Source organism: Cervus elaphus, chromosome 10 (assembly GCF_910594005.1).
Source record: "Cervus elaphus chromosome 10, mCerEla1.1, whole genome shotgun sequence".
Classification (NCBI taxonomy): Eukaryota; Metazoa; Chordata; class Mammalia; order Artiodactyla; family Cervidae; genus Cervus; species Cervus elaphus.
In genome coordinates, this window is record NC_057824.1 from 34206223 (window position 1) to 34230164 (window position 23942).

The following is a 23942-nucleotide window of genomic DNA, read 5'->3' on the forward strand; positions in this document are numbered from 1 at the left end:
GTAGTCAACTGAGAATGAGTAAAAAGCATAGTAAAATTTTCAAAATGTATTTATTTTATTTTAAAAATAGAATTATATATTCATAGATACATTCTGGGAGGATAGAAGTGTGTGCCTAATGTATTTTTATTTTTATAGCATATTATTTCATTTTTCTTTTTCTGCAAACCAAATGTCAACTTTGACGTTTGATTTTTAAACCAATTTGTGTCTCCTAGTTATAGAATTTTCATATGTGTGCTTTAAAATTGTTTCTAGGGTGATTGTGCAAGCTTCTTTTTGCTTATTTAATCTGCCACTGGCTGACATGGTCGATGCAGACTTACTGAAGTTCAATCGGCAGTAAGTATATTTTTCAAATATTAGCTATACAGATATCACATGGAGGGAGAACATATTAGTATCTCCGTATCTCAGTTATATTGCCACTATAAATCACATAACTGAGAGATGGTCATAAGAAGCAGCATTGGAAGTCAGAGAGCAGAACATAATAAGATATTCATAATTGTTCACCCTGGGCAACTTTTCCCTGCTTTCGAAAGGACATGGTAATTTTTCATCCCAAAGCTTCATATGGCTGGTGCTACAACAAGGTTAAATCTCAGAAACCAAAGTGAAATCTCAAATAGCTTTATTTTATAATATAGTAAGTCCCCTATGTACAAACCTTCAAGTTGCGAACTTTCAAAGATGTGCATGTATTCCATCAACTTCAGGCTAAGTGAAATTTCAGCTTGCCCTCCTATTGCTGACAATCCTTCATCTCTATCTTGTCTCATTTCTTCTTCCTCCTCCAGTTAGTAACTCTTCTTGCCTGTTCACTCAATGCCAGTTGTTGTACTGTAAGATTAAAAATGCTTTCTTTATGTTTTGTGTTTGTTTTTTATGTATTATTTGTATGAAAGGTATTATAAACTATTATAGTACAGTCTTATATAACCAACTGTGTTAGTTGGGTACCTAGGCTAACTTTGTTGGACTTATGAATGCATTCTTGGAACATAGTTCATTCGTATGTAGGGGACTTACTGTACTGCACTGGATGATCAGGCAAAGTGACCTTTACTCTGTAGCATCACAGGAATTGAAATTGAAAATCAAGGTCCATCTTATCCTTTTTTTTACTTGAAAAAGTGTAAGCTGATGATGAGAGGTTTTGTTCTTCAGTATGGTTATTATAAATGCTTTAGATCAGCCATAAAATTCACTTGACTGGCACATATTTTCTGATATGTGCCCTATTTTATGGATTAGAGAAGAATGTATTATTTTAAGACCAGCACAGTCTTTATTAGCTTTGTAGAAACCGCATGGCCTTTTTTTTTTTTTTCTTCAGTTCAGTCACTCAGTTGTGTCCGACTCTTTGCGACCCCACAAACTGCAGCATGCCAGGTCTCCCTGTCCATCACCAACTCCCGGAGTTTACCCAAACTTATGTCCACTGAGTCAGTGATGCCATCCAACCATCTCAACCTCTGTCATCCCCTTCTCCTCCTGCCCTCAATCTTTCCCAACATCAGGGTCTTTTCTAATGAGTCAGTTCTTCGCATGAGGTGGCCAAAGTATTGGAGTTTCAACTTCAGCATCAGTCCTTCCAATGAACACCCAGGACTGATCTTTAGGATGGACTGGTTGGATCTCCTTGCAGTCCAAGGGACTCTCAAGAGTCTTCTCCAATACCACAGTTCAAAAGCATCAATTCTTTGGCCCTCAGCTTTCTTTAGAGTCCAGCTCTCACATTCATACATGACTACTGGGAAAACCATAGCCTTGACTAGATGAACCTTTGTTGACAAAGTAATGTCTCTTAATGTACTTAAATTGAAGGGAGCTTTGCCAACTTGGTGATTTCTCCTTTAAATAATTTCTTCCATGTTTCAGAGTTTATTGCTAAGTCATATTTGGAGTGATGAGCAAGAAGGTGAGCTCCTTATGTTTCAGAACTATGTCCCTGATGCCTAGAAAAATGACAGACTTAAATCGGTTTAAAAAAAATAAATTAACAAGAAGAAATGTCAGTAAACATCTTTTAACACTCAAATTCTTTTTGAATGAAACTGGGTACTCATGAATAAAATGCCTCAAACAGTTGGAAAGGGAAGGGCACCGATATTTACCAAATGCCAGGGTGTACAAGCACTGTATGGCTTTTGCTCATTCAAGTCTCATACCAGCCGTGTGTGATGGATATTACTGACTCAAAAAATATTTATTGATTGCCTCCTGTATGTCAGGCCCTGTGGTCAATGCTAGGGATACAATACAGCAGGTTTTGTATTAGCAAATCCCTTCTAAAAACATACTCTCCTATGCACATGCTGGATTCTTCTGACTGAATGGCTATTCTTGAAGAGACATATGCTTTTCTGCTCCCATAAGTTGTGTCCTTATCAAGAGTCAGTACTTTTTGTTTCAAATTGGTTAATGTCAGATGCAATTGTTATTATAATTCCATTTGTGCCGTTCTAAGTCGCTTCAGTCGTGTCCAAATCTTTGCGACCCTATGGGCTGGAGCCTGCTAGGCTCCTCTGTCCATGGAGTTTTCCAGGCAAGAGTACTGGAGTGGGTTGCCATTTCCTCCTCTGGGGGATCTTCCCAACCCAGGGATCGAACCCAGGTCTCTTATGTCTCCTGCGTTGGCAGTCAGGTTCTTTACCACTAGCTCCACCTGGGAAGCCCCATAATTACATGTAGTTACACTTATATTTTATAAACTTAGGAAATCTATGTATGAAATTAAACATTTCTATGAAAACTAAGTTGAATGCTTTAGAAAGACTTCATAAAGTATAAAAAAATTACTACCAAATCTGATGTCTTGAGAACTTTAAATGTTTAGGGAAATAGAAAAATCTAAAAGTATTCTGTATTCAGAATGCCTCGTAAACAACTTTAGGTTCTCTCTATAACTGATGGTAGAAACCATAGATCCTGTTGTTTGGATAGTGTACGTGCCAAAAAGATAGCACAGCACTTTGATCAGTGGATCTGTACTCAAAAAAAAAAAAAAGATAAGTAAATGAATATAGTTAAGTTGAAATAGAATGGTCAATGTCTCGTCTTCTGAAAATGATTTTTTTTTTGCTTCAGTCAACTGTTGTCCTGATCATGTCAGATAAGAACTTAGTCAGAGAGCCAAAGCAGATATAACCCTTGTGCTTGTGACTTTGATGGTCTAATGGAGGATACTGATGGCAGTTATCTTCTTATATTATCATGAAATCATAATTATCCTCATTTTTAGAAAACTAAAACTCTTGAGGAGTTAACTTTCCCAGGGTAATGTAAGCACAGATTGAAGAACTAGGGATGAAACTCAAGCTCTTATGGTCAGATCCATCTTCTTCTAATTCTCTGGCCTCATCTTTTCTCTTTCCTTTTCTTTTTTTCTCCCCTTTCTTCACCTCCCCCTTTTCTTCTCTTCTTCTTCCTTAGTTGCAAGTTTTCCATCATTGGTTGAAACATGGACAAAATTTCAGTTTATTCAGGCAATGCCCTTGATTTATTTTATATGCTGTAACTTAGTTATCAAAAAGTGGTATGGCAGGATTCTCACTGAGAATGTATTAAAGTAATCCTTTATAAAATTTGAGGAGGAAGACTTAGGTGTGAATCCCAGTTCTATTAGTTGCTAGCTGTGTGTCTGTGGAGAAGCTAGTCTGTCCTCCCAGCCCTACAACAGGAGTGATAATACCTTTCTCACAGGATTGTTGTGGGGCTTATGTGAAATAATACATGTTGTTGCTGGAGATATTGTGGGTTCAGTTGCAGACCAATGCAATAAAGCAAATATGGCACTAAGGCAAGTGACAAATTTCTTGTTTTTCCAATGCATATAAAAGTTATGTTTATACTATACTGTAGTTTTTAAAGTATGCAATAGCATTGCATCTAAAAATGTACATACCTTAATTTAAAAATTCCTTCTTGCTAATGAAAGTGAAATGTCCAAACAACTACAATAGTAACATCAGAGATCATTGATTACAGATCACTGTAACAAATAGAATAGTAATGATAACCTTTGATATATGGCAAGAATTATCAAAATGTGACTCAGAGGCAGAAAGTGAGAAAATTCTGTTGGAAAAATAGACTTGTTCAATGGAGGTTTATGACAACTGTGCATTATCAGATGATGGTCAGCATTTTATAGATTGTTTCTATTCTTGCCTATTTAGGCTCAAGGAGGACTTAATAGTCAGAAAGGTCCTTGATAACTTGTACACATATACATAGTGTGTATATACATACATATATACATACAAGTAATTGGTGTGTGATGTAGACTTATGCTACTTTTTTCTGTTCCAGGTCACCCCTTTCCTCCATGGTCTTTGGCATCAATGCTTTATTTACCAAACCTGCTCAGTCTTTAGCTCCCATGGTGATACTCTCAAGGCTAAACCAGTTTGGATACGGAAACCCAAACGAAAGGTAGAGTGAAAAAACACTTTGGAATAATGTAATAGAAATATGAGTGCAAACTCAACCTTTTACATTGATAACTGGGTGATATCTCAGACTTTGGACAGTATAAGTCATTAACTTATAGGTTGTGAGTAAGCTATAATAAAAAATATTAATGTCAAACAACCTTCAGTAGGAATACCTTTGAAGTGAAGTGAAAGTTGCTCAGTCGTGTCTGATGGGACCCCATGGACTATACAGTCCATGGAATTCTCCAGGCCAGAATACCGGAGTGGGTAGCCTAGCCCTTCTCCAGCGGATCTTCCTGACCCAGGAATCGAACTGGGGTCTCCTGCAGTGCAGGTGGATTCTTTACCAACTGAACTATCATGGAAGCCTTTAAGGGTATTCTTTAAATTATGTATGCTACAAATGTCTACATAATTCACACTAAGCTACATACGGATTGCTTTTCTACATCATTCACTCATTTATCATTTCATTCCACAAATGTTTCTGAGGGCCTGCTGTTATCTGCCAGGTTCAAAGGTGCTGGGGATACAAGATAATTAAGGAGTCTCCATGGAGCCCCACAGCTTGCAAAACACTATCTAAAGCCCCAGCAGCCTTTGGTGATAACGGGACACTGTGGCAATGCAGGGAAGAGGTTCCTACCTACTTCTGTCTGCCTAAAGTCAGGGAGCCCTTTGCAAAAGAAAGGTTTCTTGAGCTGAATTTTGGAGGTTGAGTGGATTTTCTCTTCTGAACCCGGAGGAATGTCATTCCAGCCAGAGAAAACAGTGTGGCAAATGTCTGGAAGCATGAGAGAACGCTCATGAAGGTATTCATGTATCCAGTTGACAAACATTGTCCAGAGCCTGCCACATCCTAGGCTCCGTGATAAGGCAGTGAACAGCAGGGAACAAAACAACAGAAGCCTCTGCCCTCACAGAGCTTATGTTCTAGCGTGAGGGAGGCAGACAAGAATTTAGCTAAGTAAAATACATAGTGTGTTAGTTGGTGAGAAGTCCTCTGGAGAAAAATAAAACAAGAAGGACGGGAAGGCTTGGGGAAAGCTGCATTTTTACATAAGGTGATGGGGAAGTCTCACGACTAAGTAGGTGACATTTGAATAAAGACCTGAAGGAAGGTGGGAGGGAAGCAGGGTGCTCTCGGGTAGGAGTGTTCCCGGCGGAAAGAACAGTGAGTGCAGAAGCACTGAAGTGCAGCAGATCTGGCACTGGATCTGATGAGGAGGCTCCCTGTGTGGCTGGAGCAGAGTCAGCAGGTGGAGACCAAACCCACTGGTCCTTGCAGCCCTTCTCTACTGCTCTGGTTTCACTACGAGGTAAATGGTGGTGGTGAGGTAGCGGAGGATTTATTCATTTGTTTATCTGACATTTTTTAGAGCAGTTTTTTAAAAAGGATTCTTTATTATTATTGGGCTTCCCTGATGGCTCAGAGGGTAAAGCGTCTGCCCACAATGTGGAAGACCTGGGTTCAATCCCTGGGTTGGGAAGACCCCTTGGAGGAGGAAACGGCAACCCACCCATTCCAGTATTATTGTCTGGAGAATCCCATGGACAGAGGAGCCTGGTAGGCTACAGTCCACGGGGTCACAAAGAGTCAGACATGACTGAGCGACTTCACTTTTCACTTTGCTTATTATTATTGTTGGCTGCCCTGGCTCTTCTTTGCTTTTGTTTGGTCTTTCTCTAGTTGCAGTGAGCGTGGGCTACTATTCCTTGTAGTACACAGGCTTCTCACTGTGGTGGCTTCTCTGGTTGAGAAGCACAGGCTCTAGGCTGCTCCGGCTTCCGCCGTTGCCACGTGTGGGCTCTGGGGCTCATCGGCTTCAGTAGTTGTGGCTCACAGGCTCTAGAGCATTGGTTTAGCAGTTGTGGAGCACAGGCTTAGTTGCTCCTTGGTATGTGGAATCTTCCCAGACCAGGAATCGATTTTGAGTCCCCTGCATTGGCAGGCAGATTCTTATCCTCTGCACCACCACGGAAGTCCTGGAGCAGTTTTAGGGTCACAACAACATTGGGCAGAAAGTACACAGAGTTCCTATAAATTCTCTGCCCTCCCACACTATCAGCATTCCCAGCCGGAGTGGTACGTAATCCACGAGCCTACATCCTTATCACCAAGGTCCATAGTTTACGTTAGAGTTTGTGCTTGGCGTTACACACTCTATGGATTTTGACAAGTAACCCATAGAATAATGACATATGGACAATGACATGTGTTCACCATTACAGTATCATACAGAATAGTTTTACTGCCCTAAAATTCCTCTATGTTCTGTATATCCATCCCTCCTTCCCCCCAGCACTGATAGCTACTGATCTTTTTACTGTCTCCATAGTTTTACCTTTTCCAGAATGTCATACAGTTGGGGTCATACTTTTCATACTGGCTTCTTTCACTTAGTAGTACACATTTAAGATCCCTCCATTTCTTTTCATGGTTTGACAGCTGATTGAACCTGGGTCTTCTGTATTGCAGGCAGATTTTTTACTGCCCGAGCCACCAGGGAAGCCCTAATTTCTTTTTAGCACTGAATAAATATCCCATTGTGTAGATGTACCCTAGCTTGTTTATTCATTCACCTACTGAAAGACATCTTGGTTGCTTCCAGGTTTTGGCAATTACGAAGAAAGCAGCTATAAACATCACGTGCAGGTTTTTGTGTGGACATAAGTTTTCAACTCCTTTGGGTAAAGACCAAGGAACATAATTGCTGGATAATACTATAAACGTATGTCTCATTTTCTAAGAAACTGCCAACCTGTTTTCCAAAGTGACTATACCATTTTAATTTCACACTGGCAAAGAAATGGGAGTTTTTGTTTCTCCACATCCTTATCAACATTTGGTATTGTCAGTGTTCTGGATTTCGGCCATTCTAATAGGTGTATAGTGGTATCTCATTTTAACCTGCAATTCTCTAATGACGTATTATCTGGAACATCTTTTCACATGGTTGCCAACTGTATGTCTTTGGTGAGGTATCTGTTCAGGTCTTTTGCTCATATTTAAACCAGGTTGTTAGTTTTCTTATTGCTGAGTTTTAAGATCTCTTTGTACATTTTGGATATCAGTCCTTTGTTTGATATGCCTTTTGCAAATATTTTCTCCCATGTATGACCTGTCTTCTCGTTCTCTTGACAGTGTCTTTGGCAGAACAGAAGTTTTTACTTTTAATGAAATCCAGCCTATCAATGATTCTTTCATGTACTGTGCCTTTCATGATGTATCTAAAAAGTCATTGCCACCTAGATTTTCTATTCTTTCTTTTAGGAATTTATAGTTCTGCATTTTACATTTACTCCTGTGATCCATTCTGTGTTACTTTTTGTAAAAGGTAAAAGATCTATATCTAGGTTAGTTTTTGGCATATAGATGTCTAATTGTTCTAATGTCATTTGTTGAAAAGAATACCTGCTCATTTTATTGCCTTTGCTCCTTTGTCAAAGATCAGTTGATTGTATTTATGTGGGGCTGTTTCTGACCTCTCCATTCTACTCCACTGATCTGATTGTCTACTCTTCTGTCAATATCACAGCGTATTTTTTCTCTTCCAGTTTTACTGAAATATAATTGAATAACACAGCACTGAATAAGTTTAAGGTGCAAAGCATGATTTGTCTTACATACAACAGGAAATGATTGTCACAAGTTTCATGAATATCCATCATCTCACATATTGATAGACACAACACAGTGTCTTATTACTGTAGATTTATAGTAAGTCATGATGTCAAGTAATATCAATCCATTGACTTTATTCCTTTTCAGTATTGCATTGACTATTTTTCATCTTTCTCGTATAAAACTTATGATCAGTTTGTTGATACCCACAAAATAACCTTCTGGAGTTTTGTTACAGCTTGTGTTGAACTTATAGATCAAGTTAGGAAGAACTAACATCTTGACAGTACTGAGTTTTCCTATCCATGAACATGGAATATCTCTGTTTATTTAGTTTATCTTTGGTTTCTTTCATATCTTGTTAGATTTGTATCTAAGTGTTTCATTTGGGGGATGCTAATGTAAATGGTATAATACTTTTAGGTTTAAGTTTCATTGCTGGTGTGAAAGTGAAAAGTGAAAGTGTTAGCCACTCAGTAGAGTCTGACTCTTTGTGACCCCATGTACTGTAGTCCACCAGGATCCTCTGTCCATGGAATTCTCCAGGCAAGAACACTGGAGTGGGTTTGCCTTTACTTCTCCAGGGGATCTTCCCGACTGAGGGTTTGAACCCAGGTCTCCTGCGTTGCAGGCAGATTCTTTACCTGAACCACCAGGGAAGCAGGAAAGCAATTGACTTTTGTATGTTAACCTTTTAACCTGCAACCTTGCTATAAATGCTTGTTAGTTTTAGAGGTTGCTTTTTTGTTTTTAGTTGTTGGTTCTTTTGGATTTTCTACAGACAGGAATTGATTTTTTAAAGTTTTCCTTATACCCCTCATATCTCTATTATAAATATTTTCAAATATACAAAAAGGTTGAAAAACTTGTACAGTGAAAATATATACTCACCACCTAAATTCAACTATATCTTACTATATTGATTTTAGCACATATAGATAAAAGTATCCATCCTTCTGTCTATATATATCAGGTCATTTTGTTTTTCTTCAGAACATTTTTAAAAATTTATTTATTTTTTAATTGAAGGATAATTGCTTCACAGAATTTTGCTGCTTTCTGTCAAACCTCAACATGAATCAGCCATAGGTATACATATATCCCCTCCCTTTTGAACATACCCCCTGTCTCCCGCCCCTGTTTTTCTTCATAACTTTTTATTATGAAAAATTTTAAACACAAATTGAAAGAAAAATTTTGAGAAAATCCAGGCACCCACTCCTTAGATTCAACAGTTTTGAAACTGTGCCCTATCAGCTTTATCTGTGTTTATGTATATATAATAGGTATTTCTGGAGAAAGGCATGGCAACCCACTCCAGTATTATTGCCTGGAGAATCCAATAGACAGAGGAACCTGGCAGGTTATAGTCCATAGGATTGCATAGAGTCGGACACAACTAAAGCGATTTAGCATGCATGCATATATGCATGATATGTATTTGGTTAAGTTGCAAATAGAGTAGCATGTCAAGTATCTTCTAGATTATGTACATCTTATAGTTTAGCTTACATGTCCTAAAAATAAAAGCATCTTGCTTGAAGAGTTTTGAGCACCGTAATGACCTGATTGGACTTATCTTTTAATAGCATCCTTCTGGCTGCTGCGAGAAATAGATGAATGAGAGCAGTAAGACATGGGAAACCTGCAGTTTAGTAACACATGATATATTGTTGTGCTTGACGGCCAGGGAGGTGAGACCGGAAAGGTCAGGGGTTGATGCTGCATTTAAATTTTCTCAATCATATTCATCAGCGAGTCCCAAATGTGATGACTTTTAAACTTTGGTTATGTGAGTCCTCTATGTACTATTATTTACTTAACATTTTTCTTCAAATTTATTTTAAATCATAAACTTAAAAATCATAAGCAAAAGGATACATGATATACATGTAAAACTGAATCCTTTTGCTATATGCCTGAAACTAACACAACATTGTAGGTCAACTATACTTGAATAAAAATTAAATTAAATTACTTAAAAGGTATACATAGAATCATTCATTTGGTGGGTTTCACTTTCCTAACAAATTTAAATACTTGGAAAGAACTATTGTGTATCATCTGAAGATTATCACAGGTACTGCCGGGAGTACAGACACTGTACTTTGGGAAAGATACTGTAGATAAGGGAAGTCACTGAAGATTTTTAAACCTGGGCAAGACATAATCTGAATTTTGTTTTAAAGTATTCTGTAAAGGGCTAGAGGGGGGAGGGAATCAGACCTTAGTTACCAGTCACCTACTATAGAAAAAGTGCCCAGGATACAAAGATGAATAGGTTGCTGCCACTAAGGAGCCTACAGTCTAGTAAAGGTGATAGATTATGAGAACAGGCAATTTCAGAACGGAGTGGTAGGTGCCATAATTAGAAGCACATGCCGCGTATAACAGTGGCTCAAATGTGGGTGTGATAGACACCACTTCTGAAACCAAGTCCAGGAAGACCGTACACAGGAAAAGATGCCTCAGTCATTTCAGAGGAGACAGTAATACTATAATGAAGACTGGAAGTAACCAGGGAAGAGAATGAATATTGCAAAGCATGGACATGTGAAATGATGGGACATTCATTCAACAAATATTTACTGAACACTTACCTGTATACCAGCTCCTTTGCTGAGCCCAAAGAACAAAGAGACGAGATGCAGACCCTTCTCTGAGAAAGCTCACAGTTACTGATAGTGAAAATCATAATGCTATGTGTTAGGTTTTATTGATATAAGTGTGGGATGCTGTGGAAGAATGCATTATCTGAGCACGTAATTCAGACTGGGTAGCAAAAAGATGATCTCAGATGAATTGTGAAAATGTAGCAGGAGTCTGCGTAGGTACAGAGAGATCATGTGAGACGGTTGGAGGAACTGCACATGGTTCAGTGGAGTTTGAGAAGTGTGGATTTGATCCTTAGAGGAATGAAATATTATTGTTAAACCAAGGGGTAATAATGTTATACTTGCCTTTGAATAAATCACCCTGGAGATGTGGAGAATGGTTTGAAGTAAGGTTAGCCAAATCCCAGAGAAAGAATAATTTGAAGGCCAGAGTTGGTTTTATATGAGAAATGTTGATGAGGGCCTGAGCTAAAGCACTGTCACTTGGAAGGTGAGGAGAAGCCTGACCCAAGAGAGATTAGGGCATCAGAATCAACAGAATTTAATGATACTTGAATTTGGAGGCATGACTGATAATTGGGTAACTGTGTGTTAAACAATGAGTGGCGTATATGAAAGAATTGAATGTGGAATGTTCTGGAACACATTTTTTGGTAGAACTTGAAGAAACTCTTAGTCTCAGCTTCTCCATCTAGCAAGTGAATGTTTTCTACCAGCAATAGGGAGGCTGCTTGAAATCCCAGTAGCATTAAAAGCCTCAAACCACGTTGCAGAAGAAAACCATGGTGACTATTAATAAAAGGGGAGAGGAATAGACTCTGGGGTAGAAAGGACTCAAAGCTCATTTGCTGGTGGATGTGAAAGCAATGGAGAGAAAAAGAGTGCACTTACCTTGTGTTCCTCCAAATTTTCTTTGAGAAACACAAGCTCTAAAGTAATGGTTCTCAACCAGGTTGCACACTGGAATCACTTGGAGCTTGAAAATGTCCTGATACCCAGGTCACACCTTTGACCAGTGACCTTGGACTCTCTGCGGGTGAGATCTGGGCATCAGTACTTGTAAAAGCTCCCTCGTTTGTTCTAGTGTGCAGCCGATATGGAGGACCTGCAGACTGACTTCCTTGAAAACAGAGGCCCTGGAGACTAATTCTTGTTGACGCAGGCATAGATATGTTGACAACCAGACACGTTGGCAGTCTAGTCTTGTGATATCATAAGCATTTTTTAGAGTTATAAACTTGTTCAGGGCACTTAAGTATCATTTATCTTTGATAATTTGACATCTGGCATCTCGTGGCCTCACATAGTTATTGCCAATCTGAGAGTGTCCGACTGAAGTCCAGAGGCAACTGTATACTTAGCAGGAAATGGGCTGATGATCAGAGAGTGCTGTGAGAGTCACCAGTGTGACAAAGTTAGCAAAAATGTCTATTTGACGTAAATTTCCTACTTGCAAGTGAGTTTTCTACTATCTGATTAATATTTTACTCTTACAATATACAGAGCTCTTTGGTTCAGGGATATTATTCTCTCAACGGTGATTTTTGAAAGATGGTCTGTGACTCTTTGTTATAGTTAGGGAAGTGTTTGTTCTGCAGGGGGTAGATTGTTTTTCTAAGTTTAGTAAATCTATGCAGTCCCTATAAGTGTAATGGTTCAACTTATTACTATTGTAGATTCATAAGAGAGGTACTTAGGCATGAAAAGCAACATGTATTCTCTTCTAATTATAGGGGATAAAGTATTTCATGTAGTAATATTAGAAATTGATTGCCTAATTAGTTTATACATGCAGTCTCTATTTAAAAATTGCAAGAAAGTCCACACTTTTCATACAAAATAAACAACAGTGAAATTCTAGTGTATTATAGAAAAAGAACTACTCTGTCCATTTGGTCAATTAATTGTGCTTGCATGCTTTTATCAGCAGACATTTTCAGGGTACCTCCTAGATGTTAGCACTGAGCTGGAAGCCGAGATAAAGGAGTCGTACGACATGCTGCCTTTTCGCCTTTTAGAAGTTTCACGTGGTGTTAGTGGGGGAGGCGGACCGGAAAGTCCAGGGCAGTGAGCCAAGTCCAAGGTTACGAGGAGTACATAGTGCAGGAGGAGCACAGACTTGGCCCTCGGTGGCTTGGCACTGGACTGCCTGCGTGTGGTAGCACTGTCTTTGTAGCCCTGGCCAAATTCCTGCCGCTTGCTGCATATTCTGCAATAGAAACATACATTTTCCCAATGGTCAAAGTCTGTCAATTTCTTTGCTGAATTACAGCTTGTCATCTGTAAAGACTTTACAGGAAATGTAAATAAAATCCTTCACATACCCAAATAGAGTCTTCTAGATCAATCTGCCATACATACAAGTGTGTTTTTAAATATTATATATGCAGCCTCCCTTTTTCTTGTCTTTTGTTCTGGAAGCCTCACAATAGATACTTCCCAAATTATACTTGCAACAAAAGTTTAGGAAATGACTTTTCTCTTAATAACAGAGTAAACAGTATTGTCTTCAACTCTAGCAAAGAAGCAGAACCAAGATGAGTTGCTTCAGGGTGAATATCTGACCGAAGAATAACCTCAACTCTTGCTTTTTTTTAAAAGCAAACTTTAATTGCTGGAAAATTGCTTTACAATGTTGTGATGGTTTCTGGCAAACAACAGTGCAAATCAGCCATAATTATGCATATGTCACCTCCCTCTTGAGCCTCCCTCCCCTCCCACCAACCCACCCTTAGATCATCAGAAGGCACCTGGGCTCCCTGTGTTATAGCAGCTTCTCACAAGCTATCTGTTTTACACATGGGAGTGTATATCTATGGGGCTTCCCTGGTGGCTCAGACGGTAAAGCGTCTGCCTACAGTGTGGGAGACCCGGGTTTAATCCCTGGGTCGGGAAGATTTCCCTGGAGAAGGAAATAGCAACCCACTCCAGTATTCATGCCTGGAAAATCCCATGGACCGAGGAGCCTGGGGGCTACCGTCCACGGGGTCGCAAAGGGTCGAACGCGACTGAGCAACTTCACTTCACTTTAGTGTACATATGTCTATGCTACTTTCTCCTCTTGTTTCACTCTCTCCTTCCCCCACTATGGCCACAAGTCTATTCTCTATATCTGCGTCTCAGCCCTATGTTTTTTAAATAATGAAAGCATTCTTGGTGTTTAACTATAGTTAATCATTAGAATAAATTTTAAAACTGTTTTTTGAAAACAAGTTCTTGCCATAGAGATTTACCATAGCGACAGCCTGGAGATCCTTAGGCAAGAATCTCTCCTGACTTCTGTTTCACAGTAGGATGAAATCAGTAGTTTTATTTAGTGTTAAAGATTAATTTATCTCGGCTAGAACTGAACTAGTCTTATGTATTATACTTGGTTCTGGTGGATTTTGTTCTCTCAAAGTATCAAAACTGTGTTATACTGTCGATTCTGTTGTAGTTATGACATGCTTATTGTTAATTTCTTTATTAAAGTTTTACATATTTTTGCTTTATGAGGCTATTGATGAAGCATAGAGGACTAAACAGGAAAAAAATAGCCCTTTCTCTGAGGAGTTCATGCATCCTGCTATAGGATCACGAGGCGAGATAGAAATACTCAGCAATTTAGAACTCTCCATGTATTCAGAGCCTCAGATTTTGTATTCAGCAATTTAGAACTCTCCATGTATTCAGAGCCTCAAATTTTGTACTTGGTGAGACATGACTTTCACCATCCTCATCACTGTCTGTTTGGGAACAAAAGATTAAAATATACACAAAATATCTTACAGTTGTGGATATGAACTGTGTACATATAACTTCAGGTGGCTCAGTGGTAAAGAATCCATCTGGCAATGTAGGAGCCGCAGGAGATATGGGCTCGATCCCTGGGTTGGGAAGATCCCCTGAAAAAGGAAATAGCAACCCACTCCAGTATTCTTGCCAGGATAATCCCATGGACAGAGGAGCCTGGTGGGCTACAGTCCGTGGGGTTGCAGAGTCAGACATGACTGAGCATGCATGCACATGTAAGCATGTACGTTCGTTGGGGTTGCTAGAATGAATATTGGGGTAATCAGTCTTTTTTTTAGAATTTAAGAAATGTTTATTTATTTATTTGGCTGCACCAGGTATTACTTGCTACACACGGGATCCTTGAAGCAGCATGTGGGAACACTTTTTACTTGCGGCATGTGAACTCTTAGTTGCAGCATATGGAATCTAGTTCCCTTACCTGGGATCACACCTGGGCCCCCTGCATTGAGAGTGCAGAGTCTTAGCCACTGGACCACCAGGGAAGTCCTGGGATAATCAGTTTTTAACAAGATTCTTGTAGTAAGTCCATATTCCAAGTGTGATGAACATATGAGCATGTGTAGCATTCTAAATTATTAGTAATATTTTGCCCAAAAGATTCTAATTAAAGCTGAATAACTATTAATAGTGTCAGAAATGAGGCTGTGATGTGAAAATTTGTGTGTAGGAAATTCTATCTGGAATTTCATAGGACCATAATAACATATATCCTGTGTTTTGCCACGGAAATATCAATGTTGTGTTGATTTCTTCCCTGTGGCTCACTTCTCTTCCTCTGTAAATAGGGTCATAATGTTTCATTGCAAAGGGGCTGCCTGAGACAAGATTATGTCCTAAGGAGGATATAACCAACACTAAAGAGTTTTCTTTGGAGAAATATTATGATCTTATTTTTTTTCCATGTAGTCTTTACAGTTGGAAACGTTAACAATAGCCTCCAATCTCTGGCAAAGAAAAACAGGTGTATTGGAAGTTAAATCCTTACAGTTCCATGTCAGCAGTGTGATTTACCAAGTTCTTCTTTTCTTTTTTTAACTGTTTGGCTGTGCTGGGTCTTTTCTGTGGTGCACGGGCTTCTGTTGTCGTGACTCAAAGGCTTCTTATTGCAGTGCTTGAGCTTCTCTTGTGGTCTCTGGCCTTCTGTTGTTGAGGAGCGTGGGCTCTAGAGCACACAGGCTCAGTAGCTGCAGCATGCTGGCTTCTCTAGTTGCAGTGCATGAGCTTAGTTGCCCCATGGCATGTGGGATCTTAGTTCCCCAACCAGGGATTGAACCTGCGTCCCTCACATTGGAAGGCAGATTCTTAACTACTGGACCACTAGGGAAGTCCTTATCGAGCTATTCTTGCTTGCTCTTGATATTTGCTGTAGACAGTTGCCTCTTCACAAGAGTTTCTGAATTCATTTCTGCAGAGAGTATATGACTTTCTCCTTCAAAAATGAGGATTTTTTTCCCCTTCTAATAAATTTATATTATAAATACCTTTTTTTTCCCCCTTGGAGAGATTTTTAGTTTAAATCTATATAAAAATCTCAGCTCCAAACAGCTGTGGAATGTTGGGTGATGTAATAAACCTGGCTAAGCCTTAGTGTCTTCTTCAGGGTTATTGTGAAAATCAGTAGCAACAAGAGAAAAATGTCAAACAGGGCCTGGCACATCAAAAGTCTGCCCTACGTGTTATGTCATCACTTTTCTTACAAGGGGCCCATCAGGCTGACCCTGTGGGTGTGCTAAGTCGCTTCAGCTGTGTCCGACTCTTTGCGACCCTATGAATCACCCTAGAAAGGAGAAATTTCTTCTTGAGGTAGTAATAGCTCACGTGGACTCAGGTATTCTGGACCCTAATTCAAAGGAGACCGTATGGCCACAGAAAACCATATTTAGGTTTCTTTGGTCTTTTCCATCCTGGGCTCCTATTTCTCTGCAGGAGTGCTCACAATACTGCTTTTGACATCAACTTCTTTGACAAGAGATGTCTCTTTCTACAATACTAGCCATCAACATATTTCATTGATCCAATTAGGAACCAATATTACTAATTTTATACATTTTTGAGCTTATATTGATAGCAGAAAAGGAGAGTGGAAAGGAGGCCAACTTTGCTTTAGTTTTCAGATGTGGAAGAGCCCCAGGGTGATAGGTTTGGAGGTGACAGGATGATTTTTGTGGACCCCTTTACCTATAGAGCTGAATTTACAAGTTGTTTAGCAAGGTAAGCTAAGCTAAGAAAGTAAGCTAAGAAAGTAAGCTAAGAGAATGAAGAAAAAGATACTAGACAGCAATATTTTAAAATGTAATAAGCTGCAGGTAGATATTTTTCTTTTAAAAGTAGGGCATTGTGAGAGAAAGTTGGGTGCAAACATTTTTCCATAAGCAAAGGTTCTTATTATAAGATAAAATTAAATATATTTATCGTCTCTTTGCCTCCACTAGAACATAAACTTTGTTGAGGGTAAGAATCATTGTTGATTTATTTACTCTACATTGTAAGAACCTAAATCAATAAGTTGGCAAAAATTTTTGAGTGAATGAAATTATAAGCAGAGCTTTGGCATTATTTTTCTACCAGAGGTTCATTTAAAAATGTTATTAAGGCTGGAATTGACATTCTGAAAGCATGAAAAGGACAACTGGTCACTCTGTTGCTGTTTAGTCACTAAGTCATGTCTGACTCTTTGCAACCCCATAAACTGCAGCATGCCAGGCTTCTCTGTCCATCACTATCTCCCAGAGTTTGCTCAAACTCATGTCCATTGAGTCAGTGATGCCATCCAACCATCTCATCCTCTGTTGACCCCTTCTCCTCCTGCCTTCAATCTTTCCCAGCAGCAGGGTCTTTTCCAATGAGTCAGCTCTTTGCATCAGGTGGCCAAAGTACTGGAGCTTCAGCTTCAGCATCAGTCCTTCTAATGAATATTCAGGGTTGATTTCCTTTAGGATTTACTGGTTTGATCTCTTTCTCAAGAGTCTTCTCCAGCACTACAATTTGAAAGCATCAGTTCTTCGGCACTCAGCCTTCTTTATGGTCCAACTCTCACATCCGTACATGACTACTGGAAAAGTCATAGCTTTGACTATACAGACTGCTGTTGGAAAAGTGATGTCTCTGTTTTTAATACACTGTCTAGGTTTCCCTAGTAGCTTAGTTGGCAAAGAATCTGCCTTCAATGCAGGAGACCCAGGTTCAATCCCTGGGTTGGGAAGATCCTCTGGAGAAGGAAATGGCAACCCACTCCAGTATTCTTGCCTGGAGAATTCCATGGACAGAGAGGAGCCTGGTGGGCTACAGTCCATGGGGTGGCAAAGAGTCAGACATGACTGTGCAACTAATGTTCACTTTCAGGTTTGTCGTAGCTTTCCTTCCAAGGAGCAAGTGTCTTTTAATTTCATGGCGGCAGTCACTGTCTGCAGTCGCCGTCAGCCTTCTTTGGAGTCCAGGAAAATAAAATTTGTCTCTGTTTCAACTTTTTACCCTTCTGTTTGCCATGAAGTGATGGGACCAGATGTCATGATCTTAGTTTTTTGAATGCTGAGTTTTAAGCCAGCTTTTCCCCTCTCCTCTTTCACTTTCATCAAGAGGCTCTTTCTTCCTCACTTTCTGCCATTAAAGTACTATCATCTGCATATCTGAGGTTGTTTATATTTCTCCCAGCAACCTTGATTCCGGCTTGTGATTCATCCAGGCTGGGATTTCGAATGATAAACTCTGCATGTATGTTAAATAAGCAGGGTGACAATATAGTCTTGACGTGCTCCTTTCCTAATTTTGGACCAGTCCATTGTTCCAAATCTGGTTGTTTCTTGTTCTGCATACAGGTTTCTCAGGAGACAGGTAAGGTGGTCTGATATTCCCATCTCTTTAAGAATTTTCCACAGTTTGTTGTGATCCACACAGTCAAAGGATTTAGCATAGTCAATGAAGCAAGAGTAGATATTTTTCTGGAATTCCCTTGCTTTCTCTTGGCAATTTGATCTCTGGTTCCTCTGCCTTTTCTAAATCCAGCTTGAACATCTGAAGTTCTTGGCTCACATACTGTTGAAGCCTAGCTTGAAGGATTTTGAGCATTACCTTGCTAGCATGTGAAATGAGCCCGGTTGTATGGTAGTTTGAACATCCTTTGGTATTGTCCTTCCTTGGGGTTGGAATGAAAACGGATCTTTTCCAGTCCTGTGGCCACTGCCAAGTTTTCCAAATTTGCTGGCATATTGAGGGCAGCAGTTTAACAGCATCATCATTTAGGATTTGAAATAGTTCAGCTAGAATTCCATAATGTCCACCAGCTTTGTTCGTGGTTATGCTTCCTAAAGACCCACTTGACTTCACATTCGAGGCTATCTGGACTCTAGATGAATGACCACACCATTGTGGTTATCCAGGTCATTAAAACCTTTTTTGTATAGTTCTGTGTATTCTTGCCACCTCTTCTTAATCTCTTCCTCATCTGTTAGGTCCTTACTGTTTCCATCCTTTATGGTGCTTATCTTTGCATGAAATATTTCCTTGGTATCTCCAATTTTCTTGAAGAGATCTCTTTTTTCCCCCATTCTATTGTTTCCCTCTATTTCTTTGCATTGGCATAAGAAGCTCTTCTTATCTCTCCTTGCTATTCTCTAAGTTCATCCACATCCCAGTAGAGGGGATGCAGTGTGAAAGAGGAAAAGAAATTCTCTAAATCAAGGGCATCTCTCCCAGATTAGAATAACATCTTTAAAGAAAGAGGAAATCTTAAGAAAAGAGCAGGAAGATCAAGGAAATTTTTGAAGAGCATCAAGTGATTCAGTGAAGTAATATGGAAATGAAAATGGTTGCATCTTCAGTAATAGTGGTGTCACCCATGAGAGCATTGGGGGTTAGACCACAACATGGTATTTATCAAACTGCCTTAGTCATTTAAGTGTTCATTCTGCTGCCTTCCCTTGAACTTCCAGCCTAAAGCTCCCTCTCTGTAATGTTGTCAGCATGCTCACTGGAGACTTTGCGCCTGCAGATTGTCACAGATGTTTTCTATGCCTCCTCTCACCCTGGAAAAAAGAGAAAAAGACAGTTCTGTCTTTGAGATCAGAAATCTCCCCGAGAGAACCCGTATCAGCTGGAATCCACTTTCTTATTTCTGAAACTGGAATCTGCTGTGACTAGAGAATGCAGAAGGACAATGGGCTCCTCAGATAAAAAGCACACAGGTGCCTCAGCCAACCAGAAACCGGTCTTTTCATGAAACACTGGGCTTTGAGCACATACTGTATAATTCCTTGACTAGCAGTTCATGGTCATGGCTTTGTGGTGTTTTTGTCCTTTAAATGTCGTGATTAGGCCACTTCCTTTCCTTTTCTGTGTGTTTAAGAAGTGTGTGATTTAGGCTGTGACAGAGTGGAACTTGGAGGGGGGCTGTCTTCCCGGTGGCTTCAGTGGTAAAGAATCTGCCTGCTAAGGCAGAAGATGCAAGTTCAATTCCTGGTTCTGGAAGATTCCCCTGGTGAAGCAAATGGCAACCCACTTCAATATTCTTGCTTGGGAAATCTTACAGCTAGAGGAGCCTGGCTGGCTATAGTCCATGGAGTTGAAAAGAGGCGGACACGACTTCGTGACTGAACAACACCACCACCAACGAAGTGGAACTTGATTTTCCCTTACCTGTTGGCCTCTTGCACCCATTGTTGACCCAGTCCCCTGATCTGGTCTGTCTCGTGGTTCCAGTCAGTGAATACTCAAAGGTGGGGAGAGAACCATCATGTGTCTACATACCTACAACATCAAGTTCAAAAGTATAGTCATGACCTTGTCTTCTCATTCTCGAAATCTGTGATCAGCTCTTTCAAATCTCCTGTGTCTTTCTTAGTAAAGGCCAATTAGAAATCACTGAATCCCATCCCTATAGTGGTCAGAGGCCAAATTATGGTAAATTTGGACATGAATGCCAATGGTAAAGATACAATTTTCAGGCCAGTTTAGCTGCAAGTGGCAGAAACTCAATGGAAGTAAGCTCAAATGAAAAAGGAACTTCACAGCTCATGTAACTGAAAAGTCAGACAGAGCTGGGCTCTGCGTAGGTAGTACTCAAATGGTGTTAGGAATCTGTTTCTCTGCCCATGACTTTCCCTCTGTGTTGAGTGCAAACTTTTACCACATGGCAACAAGGTAACCCCAGGTTTACGTGGGCTTACAGACTCAGACCCTAGAGGAAACATTTGTCCCAATAGCACAGCAAAAGCTCCGAGGACCCTGAAAGGCTTTGCATGAGTCACATGTCCATTCCTGAGACAGTAGCTATAGCCTGACTCTGACCACGTCTTGGTGTATGCCTGAGATTGGGGAGGGAGCAGGGTAGTCGATGTCCACTGAATCTTCAGGACTGAAACAGGCTTACTGTAGAAGAGGGCAGAAGATTTTTCTTAAAGGAACAAATGCTAGGAAGACAAAACACCATGTGCACCTAGAAATGAAGTTTTCCATCGATAGTTTGGGTGGAGCAGAAATGTAACTGCATCCTGACAGCATTCTTGGATCCTCTGTTACTTCTAGAGGCTACAGTCAGGATGTGTTGGCAAGTCCAGCTGATGGCCCATGCCTTTGTGATTGTCTCAGAGCCCAGAAAGTAACAGCAGGGGAGCAAAGAATGGGAAAGTCATAGTCATCAATTTTTGGATTGGGTAGGACTCAAGGTGAAGAGTGGTTTTGTGAAGCAGTAATTGGAAGCAAACGCAATCCAGTCCAGAGCACCCAAGACTTTCCTGCCTGTGGCCTTTAGAGGAGGAGGTAGCAATGCTTGGATATTTCCCCATGGTTCTAGTCAGAGGTCTTCTAGTTAATATCTACTTATCCTTCAGGACTCAGCTCAAATCCCACTTCCCTGGGGGAAACTTCTCCAGACTCTACCTGCAAACACTCTGGCTATGAGCTCCCATCTAACGCATTGCTTTTTTCCATCTCAGCATTCTTTCTTCATATGTAATCATGGGTAAGTCAGTCTTATTTATGATGACTTGATTAAGGCCTACCTCCAGAACTGGGAGATGAGCTCCATGAAGCAGGAACTCTGTCAGTTTTGCCACTGCTGGATAACCAGTCCTTAACCCAGTGCCTGGCACATTAATAATCACACAATACCTATTTTTTAGATGAGTGAATGATTCATAGGTTCTGGTAATAGCAACTGGTATTCTGGTATGAAGATGTAACAAAACAGCTCCTTTTCTTGTATCATATAGTTTGACCTTTCCACTTATCTCCTCAATTGGCTAAAGTGTTATGAGTATGTAGATAATATATGTATGCATTGTACCCACCTCCACCTCTGTCCTCCCGCGCCCGCTGTGGGGTCCTTCACTGTGGCCACAGCACTTCTCCCCAGGCATTGTGATCAAAGGAGTACGTATCAGCCTCCCCTGGTATAACCACCTGGGAGGTAGGGATTATTTACTTATTCAGTTATTTGAAAGAATCAAAATTATTTAATAAAATTTCATTTACTTTTTAAATGGGGCTCAGTAGATATCAAAACTTTTCTGAAACTTCTTGTTGTATAGCTTTGAGTTAATAAGAAAAGAAGCCACTGGAGAAAATAACTGTTTGAATATTTTTTTCCCTCTCAGTACAATCTTAGACCTTCATGACGCCATGTTTAATTTGATTTGCCTGGTCCCATTGGGCATCGCAGCAATTCAGATCCTGGTTTGGAGCCCCTTCTCCATCAGGAAGAAGACAGACTACACAGGGGTCTTCTAAGTCTAACACCAGCCATTACAGGAGTCAAATGAACTTCCGTTGTTTGTTCTCATAAAGTTTACATTATGGCAGAGGACAAAACTGTTCTTTATAACCTTGGATTTGTTTAGAAAAAAAATGAATAAACAAAAAAAAAAGTCTATCAAATGTAGAAGTTTTTGACTCCATAATAAGAATGTTAAATATGGGAACTTCCCTGGTGGTCCAATGGCTAAGACTCTGTGCTCCCAATGCAGGGGGCCTGGGTTTGATCCCTGGTCAGGGAAGTAGATTCTATATCCTGCAACTAAAGATTCCACATGCCACAACTAAAAAATTTTGCATGCCACAACTAAGACCCAGCATAGCCAAATAAATAAATATTTTTTTAAAAGAATGTTAAATATGAATTAAGTTGGGCGTTTCCAAGTGGTTTCATAGCCTGAACACAACTTTTCACTCCTTATCCCTGAATTGCTATGTGAGTTGCTTTGGGTTTCCCAGAACTCACCTGACTGTGTGTGCCACTTTCTTTTATTTTTTTTTAAAGCCCCATATTGCTTATTAGACTGATTTTATTAGTGATTCATCCTCCCCCCGCCCCTGCTTTTCATTAAGTAATACTTTATCACCATTGTCTGTAGATTCCCTGTGACTAATAGTCATCAGATTTGGGAAACTCAGGGACCAGGATAACAGGACTCATATAGTCCAGATTTATGTGGTTCACTGTCTTGGTTGCAGAGCTTTTGGTTGTGAAGAAGCAGGAATTCAATTTCAGCTGTCTTAAAGAGAGGTTTCTGGTAAGGATGCAGTAGATAAATTCATGGGCATCTGGGACAGGAAATAAAACAGGACTAGAGCTCTTGCCTGGAAAATCCCATGGACGGAGGAGCCTGGTAGGCTACAGTCCATGGGGTCACGGAAGAGTCGGACACGACTGAGCGACTTCACTTTCACTTTTCACTTTTATGCAGTGGAGCAGGAAATGGCAACCCACTCCAGTGTTCTTGCCTGGAGAATCCCAGGGACGGGGGAGCCTGGTGGGCTGCCATCTATGGGGTTGCACAGAGTCAGACACGACTGAAGCGACTTAGCAGCAGCGGCAGCAGAGGGGAGAGTCAGGGCGCCTTTGTTTCTGTCACCTTCAGTCTTTTCTCTCTCAATGTCTCTCTCTCTTCTCTTCTCTCTCTAAACTGGCTGAGAACCAGAAATTTCAGTTCAGTCACCCACCTTCATCTAACTGACTCGAACTCTGTGAACCTGTCCAGATTCTCTTACCCAGGAGTGATAACTGGCCCGGCATGAGACACTGAGACACAGTGATGTGATAGAAATGCTTAATGGTTGGCTGTGTGGGAAAAAAGTAAGCATATATACATATGTAATTTTATTATAAATTTTACTGATAAAAATCTGTACAGTATGTGACTTACAAATCATAATAAAACATGGCTCCTTTTTTGGAAATTCTGTATACCTGTAATTTCAGCATGACTTGCTATTTCTTTTTCTTTTTCCTTATTTTTTGGCCACAGGGTGAGTCATGAAGGATCCCAGTTCCCTCACCAGGGATTGAACCTGTATTCCCTGCAATGGGAGAATTGAGTCTTAACAATGCACTGTTAGGGAAGTCCCATAACTTGCTATTTCTTACAAATTCCATATTCCATTAGAAGTTTCTATAATTGGCAACAATAATCATGAAATCAAAACTATGAATAAATGCTTGATTATCATTCAATTCCAAAAAAAGTCACCCAT

General features: G+C 40.0%; 1 protein-coding gene across 2 annotated transcripts in view; it reads left to right on the forward strand.

Annotated features, from left to right (window-relative positions):
• The window catches only part of LOC122701504 (transmembrane protein 180-like), a 33371-nt gene extending 11051 nt beyond the window's left edge, over positions 1 to 22320 (forward strand). Inside the window, exons 4-6 of one of the 2 annotated variants that reach the window (XM_043914503.1) lie at positions 259 to 342; positions 4318 to 4440; positions 22067 to 22320. In XM_043914503.1, coding sequence (XP_043770438.1) covers positions 259 to 342; positions 4318 to 4440; positions 22067 to 22199 — 340 coding nt within the window. In that variant the 3' untranslated portion in view covers positions 22200 to 22320. The remainder of the gene's footprint in view (positions 1 to 258; positions 343 to 4317; positions 4441 to 22066) is intronic. The other variant, XM_043914504.1, reaches the window with a different exon arrangement.
• The last annotated feature ends 1622 nt before the right edge of the window (positions 22321 to 23942 follow it).